Below are 10,546 nucleotides of genomic sequence, written 5' to 3' on the forward strand. Positions count from 1 at the left end.
GCCGGCGGCTGGCATCCTTGATAATTCGATTAATGACTATTTCGAGTTAACCGCTTAAGACTGTACAGTACATACTCAGTGTGTTTATAGTCCCTGATGTTTCATTTGTCCACGTCATCGCTTTTAAGTTTATTTTTCCTCTTCTTTATTGCTTTGGTACATATACATGTTGATTACCCTGTAATGCGGTCTACCTCGGTAATATTGTAAGAGTGCATAACGCGGTTTCCGAACCATTGCTATGAGCGACAGACTAACACGGAATGTGCCGCGAAATACAAAACTGATTTTTTGTCTCTGTCTCTTTCTTTTTTTCTTAGGGCAATTCAATCGCAATGTAGCAATGTATAAAATATCCAGCTGGTAATTTCTATGAATAATCATTGTGAAAATTAACTAAATATACACATACAATAATAGCGCATGCTGGTTTGAATATTCCAACAAGAATTGTGGGTTTTGTGGGTTTTGCTAGAACTGTGGGTTTTGTGGGCGTTGTGGGTTATGTGTGCGTTGTGCGTTTTGTGGGTTTTGTGAGCTTTGTTGGTTGTGGGTTTTGTGGGTTTTTTCAGGAGTATATAAGGCTTTGTGGGTTGTTTGAGGGAGTTCAGTCAGCTAGAAGCCATCAAACTAGGTACATCACAGTTTTGTGGGTTTTGCTAGAACTGTGGGTTTTGTGGGCGTTGTGGGTTTTGTGGGCATTGTGGATTTTGTGGGTGCTGTGGGTTTTGTCAGGAGTATATAATGGTTTGTGGGCTGTTTGAGGGAGTTCAGTCAGCTAGCAGCCATCAAACTAGATATATCAGTTATTGTGAGTTTTATTTTTTATTTTATTTTGTTTTATTTAGTTTATTAGAGAATTTTGTAACTTTAGGCAGTATTTTGGAGAGTAAATATTTTTATAAAGTTTTTTTAAAGTACAAACCAAGTTTTATTTAAGTTATTTTTTATTTTTAATTCCTTTCTCTCTTCCAAATTATATGCATTCTAGTCATTTCTACTTTATTTTTATAAGCAAACTAGATATTTTTTTATCATTTATTATTTGAAATTCAGTTATATGGTCAAGTGAGTGTTGTCCTCACAGACCAATACTTTTAGTCATTTCTTTAGTTTTTTCTTTATTTAATTAGTTTTATGAAGCTAAAGACATACAGAGAAGTTTCTCTATATTACAAATATATAATTCCTTTTCTTAAATTATGTCCAACAAAGTTCTTAAGAAATAAAATGTCTAAGTGATTGTGAGTGTTTTCCTCACCGACTTGACAATCTAAATTCAATTCAACAATACTTGATTATTCTAGCAATCTATAAAACATAAGTTATGTGTCTATTCTATAATTTACAAGTTGTTTAAGTCATTATGAGTGCTTTCCTAACCGTCTTGACATTCCAAATTCGATTCAACAATACTTGATTATTCTAGCAATCTGTAAAACGCAAGTTATGTTTCTGTTTTATGATGTGTTAGTTGTCTAATCATTGTGAGTGTTTTCCTAACCGACTTGACAGCCAATTTACTTCCGTCTATACCAATTCACTTCAAATAGGTATTACGCTTTAGTTGAAGTGTAAAGTCAAGCAAGTGTTTTCCTTGCAGATTTTTACATTTCACAATTACAATCAAGTCATAGTTTCTCTTATGTAGTAAACTTTATTGTAACTAAATGCACATATGGTAATTCTAATATAATGTTTACTCATCAAAAGAAGTAATAATACAATGAACCAATAGTATAGTGCTAATATGTGCCCTGACCTTGTGTGAAAGTATTATATACCATACTGTACCTCAAGACAATGACAGTATTTCGGCTTAGTACAAAAACAACAAGACTGTCATCGTTATGAACTGACTTTATTCAATGTTTGTTAATAAATGATTCATCTTGTGTTATGGTTGAAAAGAAATCAAGAGTTCAAGTTTACTCCATTTTCCCCCTCCTTAATCAGTTGATAAGAAGCATACTCATCCCTGGTGCGATATTCCAAGATAGTATTATCAGGGCCTAGTTCGGCCGTTACAGTATCTTTAGTCCATGTTTTGTTTTGCTTTACTTAAGGCATAGCATATCGTATCTTTTGCCAAAACCAAGCATCGTCCTGGTTTACGTACGTATTTGTCTGTATATATTTTTGCAATTCAGGGGCTAGCTTAGATTGATCTATATCACCCAACATAATCATAATGATCCTGTTTTTCTTTTCTATTAGTAGCCTATGATGAGCTATCTGAAATTCGTAATGGCACCACGCACTCTCGACATAATTATTCGATAATACCACTATTACTCGCTTACTGGACTCAACGCTAGACACGATGTTGTCTGCAATCGTTGCTCCGATTGGGAAATCCCTATAATGAACGCAGAGTCTGTAATCCAAATTATCTTCCAGAACCGGAACTAATTCGTGCAGGACATAGTCCTCATCTTTACTGCTGTAGGAAACAAAAGCATCATATGGTTTGTTCACATCTGCTGTGTCCAATACTCGATTACAGAATCGAAAGCCGAACTTCACGTAAATCCAAACTTTCAGAAAATCACGGTTCCAAAAGACAACAAAGACAGTTATTAGTACAATAACGAAGACCCCAAGTAAAGTCGTTAGCGTCGACACCAAAATGACACTATGAATCACTTCCTTAGTATGACGCACTGTTATATTTGGGCATAAATCAAAGATCGAGTTATTCGCCAGTAATATGGTTGTGTTGGAGCGTAATGGTGTGTTTGTGGTGCAAGTCAGTGCAGAAATGTCATTTAGTTTCGTAACTTTCGAAAATGTGAAATTGGCAAAGTCTATTAGAAATTCACAATCACATGTCCATGGATTACCAGACAATTCGAGTGATGATGCAAAAGACATTTCGTACAGTACAAATCGGTCTACTTTGCAGAGCAGGTTGTTGGACAAGTCCAGCTGGTATTTCGCAGTAAAATGGCTGAAAGATCCAGAATCTATAAACGTTATACGGTTGGAACTTAGTAATAATTGATGCAACTTGTTTAATCCAAAAAAAGTCTTTGAGGAAATTGTAGATATATAGTTCCCATTAAGTTGCAGTGTCTTCAGTGATGATAATGTCGCAAATGCGTAATCATGTAATGTGTATATATTGGAATCATTCATGGAAAGATATTCTAGGTGTGTCATATTGGTGAACAAATGTCTCGACACGACACTAATGTTATTTCTGTCCAGGTACACATGAGTTGCTGCTGGAGGTATTTCCTTTGGAAGTTCATCAATTCCCTTTCCATCACATTGGACCGAGTTCACCGATCTGTCACTACTCCGAAAACACATGCACTTATCTGGACAAGGGTACGAACATACACACTTATCTAAGGCACAGCACGAACATGTCAAAATGTCACAATCACTTTCATATTGACAATGAAAATCTTCGGTAGCAAGTCTGATGAGCAAGGAATAACTGGTACCATCGAAACCTGTACACGTGAGTGTATCGAGATCTATAATAAACATACCATTGGCATCTGTAGACAGCAGCCATCTCTTTACCCATTCCAAGTTACAATCACAGATGAGTGGATTTCCTTGTAGTTTTACTGAAGTAAGTGTTGTTGATAACGTCAAGGAAGATTGCTGAAGATGTCTTATTTCATTATATGATAGATCGAGCTCACGAAGGTTAAGAAGTGGTTCGAACGCACCCCTATGTATTCTTTGAATTCTATTTTTTGAAATATTTAAAATTTCAATATTTTGAAATGTGCTAAAATAATCAGGGGATATAGGCTGTCTAACATTATTGAAACTCAGATCAAGCTTACGAAGATGTGGGAAATTACTATGTCGGAAAATATTTATGTCGGATATATTATTATTTCGTAAATATAGTTCTGTAACTGGCAAGTCTCCGAATGCACTATAGTCTATGAAGTCTATTTCATTATTTTCTATTGAAAGCATGGTCAGATTTTGTAAATTTCTGAACGTTCCTGCCCCGATAGTTTTAAGTCTGTTGTTCTTCAAGTTGATTATTTCAATGCCACTGGCACCTGCGAAAGCTGAGCTATCAAGGTACTTTATATAGTTATGCGACAGATCCAAAATAAGCAGATTATGGAGTCCTTGAAACGATGGCAGATGTTCTATAGTATTATAAGAAAGAATGAGCATGCGTAGTGCTAGGAGTTGTTGAAGACACTCTCTGTGTAAATTGCGGATCTTATTATGTTGCAAAGCAAGGATTTCCAATTTTGATAGCCCACTAAACGCTTCCTCGTCTATTGTTTCAATAAAATTTCTTGCAATATTTAGTACTATAAGATTCCGTTGGGACATAAATACATTGTTGGGTAAAGTTCTGATGTAGTTGTTAGAAAGATCCAAATATTGCAACATTGACAATAGACTAAAAAACGACATCTCCATGTTTTCAATACAGTTGCCTTTTAGATCCAGGTTATGCAAGTATTGAAGATTTTTAATCTCATTAAAAATGGACGTATTTAGTGATAGATCAGATAAGTGGAGATCCGTTAAGTTTCGGAGACGGCTCAGTAGTCCAGAATAAAAAGATGACATTTTGTTCTTCGTCAAGATCAAGCCATTTAAAGCACTGACGTCCTGGAATATGTAACTTGATAATGATGATATGAAGTTTTTCCCGATGTCCAGCCATAACAACGAATACAATCCCCTGAAGGAATGCTCTGAGATCTGTTCTATTTTATTATCACTGACGGAAAAATATCGAAGATTATCTGATATTGCAGAAATATTTATTTCTATTTTTCGAAGGTTATTTTTGCTTAATTCAATTACTTTTAAGTTTTGGAAAGGGGCATTGCACAGAAGACCCGTGTCGTCTAATGTTCCGATATTGTTATCAGTGAAATTGACAAACTGCAGATTCTGCAGATGGCACAAAGGAGGTACAGACGACATTTCGCTTTCTACAATCGACAACTCCTGGAGCGATGGTAGCATCTTAAATGCAGCCGTGTGGAAAGTTATGTTTGCAGCATTTATTATGTAAAATTCTTTCAAACTTATCATGCCATAAAAAGATTTTTCCGGCACATAATCCAAATGACAGTTTATAATAGCAAGTCCTAAGAATGAATGAAGTCCTCTGAACACGAAAGGATAAAGCTTGCTCTTCATCAAAGTAAAAGGGTCACAAAGAAGAATGAGGGTACTGGGGAATGTATTTCTGTTGAAGACGTCGAATTTAGCTCCATCATGGATGTACTGAATAGTACAGGTGACCTGCACGTGGCGACTGGGATTCCCGAGAAGCCGACACGTACACTCTGGGTGGCAAAAGTAGTTTTCTGTTTCATTGTCGATCTTACTTGTTGATGATTTGTGCTTAATTGAAGTGTATGATGTTAACGTACTGTTCACGGGAAGTAGTGAAGGTAGTTCTGCTTTTAATATTTGACTTGCAAAAATCCATTTTGCAACTCTTAGTGCCCCTTTAGTTATATTCGCGTCTAATACAGAGAATATCCCATTGGTTGGAACCTGGGCAGTGTGAGACAGTGTGTATTGGATGGACTGAATTGCACCTGTTGCTTTGGAATGTCTTTCTGTAGCCATAATTCCTGTGTCACTGGTTGCTGCAGATGAAGTTGAAACATTATCATGGCTTCCCGTAGATAATGCAGTCATTTCCGGCAAAATTGCACATAGGCAAAATAGTTTTGCTGAAGCCATGGACGAATACATTATGAGGGCCACTGCGCCTGTGAGCCTGTAAAGAACATAAACCAGATATGTATGTTTGTTTTCTTCTAGACATACACACATAACATCACACCACATGTATGAAAAGATTATACCGCCACCTGTTGGAAATGATATGTTGTATTGGACAGTAAGTGTAAGACACTCTCCCATTTGTTTATGTTTTTGTTGTATTATGGAATGATAGGTGTATGTATGTGAGCTACTTCCTCATTTTGCACGTGATTTGGTGTGTTTGTATGAAAATGTATTTGTGCACTACCTCTTCCATTTTGTATGTGATGGTATATACTTATATTATGATGCGATAGTTGACAGATATTCAACCTAAAGTGTATCAGTTCTACTACTAATCATTGCAATTGTTGGATATTCATGCGGGTGGATACTTAGGGATGCATACATTCCAGCTATGGTAGAGTATTTTCATTATTTGATTTAGAACATATGTGCACCGTTGTGACATCCGTCCTTAGATATCAATAGCCCACAAAGGGTCAGCCACAGTGATCGTTCACCCACCTACCCTGGTGCAATATCCTTAAGAGACAGTTACTCATCCTACCATGCTATTTTTACCCATAGTGCCATTTAAAGTTACTTGCGTTAGATCGGTCTTGATCGTAGACTTTACGATTTCTTTTTCCTCGCAAACAACAGCATTTATTTTGAAATTTTGTCACACGACCTACCTTGCATTACTTAAGAGTTACACACATAAGGTCGTGTAGTATGTGAAAACAAGGAGCTTGAGAGATGATGCTACCATATTTGGCAGTTGCTAGTGGATAATGAACTGGGAGAGTTTCGATATAAATGCCCTAAACTTGAAGAGTGACTAGATGCACTGCTGTAAGGTGTGGAAATGATAAATTTCTCACGTGGGCGAGAGCTCTGAAATCGGATCAATTAACTACGTCAGCTTTCGTAAGTTATTGCAGATTAATCGAATCATAGATTGATTGTTCAATTATTCAAAAACTATGGGGTTTTTCTTTTCCCCCTCACTTTTACCATGTATAAAGCGAATTACAACGGCTGTTATAGAGACTGAGGGAAATATGATCATTTTACATTATAAGGCTGTACTGTAAAAAATTTAAAACATTAATAACCCACCATAGACATAGATACCATACTGCTCCAGTTCTAAAGATTTAACAATTTCCTTTGAATCAATACCAAGAATGTTTACATCTTGCATCACTATCAAAATGAGAACGGATAAATGCTCTAAAATAGACTGGTATTACATTCCCGAATATTGCACAGAATATAAACATTGCGACCTGAACCTTGTTGATTGGCTGGTTTTTTGTAGGAATTGATATTTCTGTGCCCTTATCTAATTGCCCCCCGGCGGCCGAGCGGTCTAAGGCGCTAGCCTTTTCAGATCACTAACATCTCACTTATGTGCACTTTGCTTCGACCTCGAGCTCTACAAGAATGGATATATGGAAAAGCTTGTCAACAGCCTTCCGTGGGCCTGTGGATCTTCTCGTGATTTTTCTGGGTTTGTTCTATTACTGTCCGCCATGCACAGTCTATCATGTCCTGAAACACTACGTTAAACCCAAAAGATCAACAATATTATATCCTAAATCAGTCTCACATCTATTCAGTAACAAGTTAAACGAGTCTCAAATTATTGGCCCATGAAGTCAAGCATTCTTCTTATATGCCTGAACAGAAGAAACCTCTGATCACCTTATTATATCCATCCATGTACGAATGTTGAATGTTGTACTTTTGTCCCTGTCTTAAAGGTGCAGAAATGATGTCTGGCCTTTCTTTGAAATTTGTCCGCTTCTAATAGATTGCCTTATAATTGACTCACTATCAAAGCTAACATCTCCTGTAGCGGAAGGAGGTTTGTACATGATAGTATTAGAAGTATTTTTCTCTTTGAATAAAACTTGAAGAACATCAGCGAGGACATACATAAGCGTCTGTGTGTGGCTCTAGTAACTCCACTTCCCCTAGTGTAATGACCTATCGCGTAAAACTTTGCATCCCATGCATAGAAACTAAGACGAGATGATAAATACGACTAACAGAAAAGCAATACCAATCTTCGTACCCTATTGTTTTCTGCAGTTACAGGACCCACATATACTGTGCTCGCAGTTTCAGTAGAATCGTATACCATCTCTGTGTGGACCACAAAATGGTGCCAACAGTACCATTCCCAAACATTTATTTCCCAGCTTCTCAAGGTATCTGACCATGAGGTCGAAAGGAAGAAGTACTTATGATAAAAACTGAATTCAATCTACCGAGAAAAGCATTTAGAAATGAAGAATATGGGTCTGGTTTCCAGGTGTCATACACATGTAAATAATTATTCATTATATAAACAAAACAAATAAATACATGATTAGCCTCTCACCATTAATAATAATCAGACTATATTTGTATATAGCTTCCATTAAGCTTGTTGATGGACCTGTCTAGAATACATATTTGTTTGGTTATTTCCAGCAGATTCATGTTCCGCTGACAAACGAATGACACTTATTTTGTACCGTTCCCAAATTGCTTGACTTGGTCATTACATTCAAATGACAATATGCCATCTGTTTCATTGTGTAATTATTAGCACAGTTGTTGTCACTAAAAAACTGACATGTTTCTGGACAACATTCCTGACAGCAAGAATGAGTCACCCAACATTTATATGACCAAAAGTGGTACATGCTGGTTTGTTCAGTGTAGGGTGCAAACAATCCCATTTTGTAAGCATATATCTTGAAACAATTGTTCTCTCCATTTAAATCTCAAACATTGTTAGTTGTATAGAGCAGTAATATATTCTTCAGAATCAATAGATGACATGAAGTAGTTTAAAGTAAACAGTTTTAGATCAGTTTCTGAAGTGCACATATGTCAAAAACTGATATTTGATATCGCCATTAAAATATTACGAATTAAGAATGACTCTAAAATTGTAATTTTTTCTAGTCCCGATAAATATTAGTTTAATAAATAGTCTCTCTTATGCTTCAAAAGTGTATGCCTATTCCCACTGTGTTGACAAGAAATTGTAATATATATTTCTTGATCAATAACGCACATTCATATCAACTAAAATTAACAGGGTTTTTAACATTTTCATTGAACAGGCGGGATGCCATTTTGCAACTCTGTTCGGTCGTTTATGCAGCATATATAACACGTTCTCGTCACATGCTTTTTCTTCCTATGATTTTATAAACTACTTGAAACTACCTGCCTGAAAAATTGCCTTGTTTGGTCTGTAGATACCTGATCGTTATGTCGCTGCATTGAAACTGTTTTATGTACTAGCTTCAGCTGAGACTGATCTTTGCATAGGTCCTGCCATGACATATGTAAAGGACTCTAAATACCCCCTATTTGACCTCTCCTGCCGAGGGGATATAAACCACCCCTGCCTCTGTATATGTTTTGTGATTCTTTTGCTTTGACGCCATTTTACAGCATATGATGGCTGTTAGAATAGCGGATGGCAGAAGAACCCGGAAAAACACATGACCCACGGGAAGTAACTGGGATCGTTTCAAACATACTTACACTGGTCTAGCTCAGGACTCGAACTCACGCGGACATGGGAAAGATGCAAGTGATAGTAAAAGGCGTGGGCCTTCTACCAACTGACCACCCGTGGCCTCGTTCCGCTGGATGTCATGCACCAAGCAATATCGAACATCCGACTTGATCCAATAATTCCATTCATTCTATTCACGTCCTGGTTCTTATTCATACCTTTACAGACATCATCACCATAGACAGCATTGCTTATGGCCTACTAGTCGACGCAAGTTGTGCACATTCTTCCCAATATCTCTACGTCTCAGATATAGGCCCCACTGATGCTATCTAATTGTTTGAAGATCACCTTGAATTAATGTTATGCAGGGGTTGATATTGAGTTGTGGACAGGTCTATCAGCAGACAGAAATATGTTTCGATTTGCAAAATCCCCTACCCAACAAGTATCTATAGCTAGATTTTCACCCCACTCAATAACTCCCAATATATATGCTAGTGCAAACTCTAATATATATATATATATATATATATATATATATATATATATATATATATATATATATATATATATATATATATATATATATAAATGACTAGGGATGGACGATTTGATGACGGTGATATGTTGTATACAATATAATATATGCTGGTTACCTTATTTCCTCTGGCACAGTGTTACATTTTCTCGTAGAGCATCTTTTCAGTATGTGTGTATGTGTTTGATTTGGCTTTTTATGTCGCTTTAAAAAAAATTCAACTGCAGTGTTGCAGTTCAGAGTGATGTCTACTAGTACTGGAACATCATGCCGACGACACAGATCATCACGTCCCTCCCTGTCACATTATCCTGACACCAGTCGGACCAGTCCTAACACTAACCTCTTAATGCTGAGCGCCAAGCTAGGCCTCTATTTTTACCAGTTTGATGTCATTGGCATGACTCGGTCAGGGTTCGAACGCACGAACTCCTGCATCCGAGGCGGACGCCCTAACCACTTAGGCCATCGGCGAAATTGTTTGTTGTTTCTAGGGAGCATCTTTTTAGTAGGTAGCATAATATTTATATTACGCAGACAAAATAGATCACATTTCAATTCTAAAGATAAACTCCTCTTGGAAGCATTGTTTAAATGGCCTTTACTAACGCTTACAATTGGAATAAATCAACAGTGAAGCCTTACTTAGATGACGCATTTAAATAATGGTTATCAGTAAACAAGATGTTCTCGTAACAAGAATTCAAGTTAGTCTTTGCTTGCAGTTAAATTGGGTTTTCCAATTGGAA

At 36.7% G+C, this 10,546-nt stretch overlaps 2 protein-coding genes across 2 annotated transcripts in view; one reads left to right on the top strand and one right to left on the bottom strand.

The window, feature by feature from the left end:
- LOC149786260 (toll-like receptor Tollo) overlaps window positions 1-10,546 on the top strand; it is a 270,288-nt gene that overhangs the window by 97,380 nt on the left and 162,362 nt on the right. The window lies entirely within an intron of this gene.
- Window positions 1,846-10,546, bottom strand: part of LOC149786261 (uncharacterized) — a 24,586-nt gene continuing 15,885 nt past the window's right edge. Inside the window, exon 2 of the mRNA XM_089975914.1 lies at window positions 1,846-5,737. Within this exon, the coding sequence (XP_089832040.1) occupies window positions 2,062-5,737 (3,676 nt within the window). The 3' untranslated portion in view covers window positions 1,846-2,061. The remainder of the gene's footprint in view (window positions 5,738-10,546) is intronic.

Source organism: Sinohyriopsis cumingii, chromosome 12 (assembly GCF_028554795.1).
Source record: "Sinohyriopsis cumingii isolate HCF-2022 chromosome 12, ASM2855479v2, whole genome shotgun sequence".
Classification (NCBI taxonomy): Eukaryota; Metazoa; Mollusca; class Bivalvia; order Unionida; family Unionidae; genus Sinohyriopsis; species Sinohyriopsis cumingii.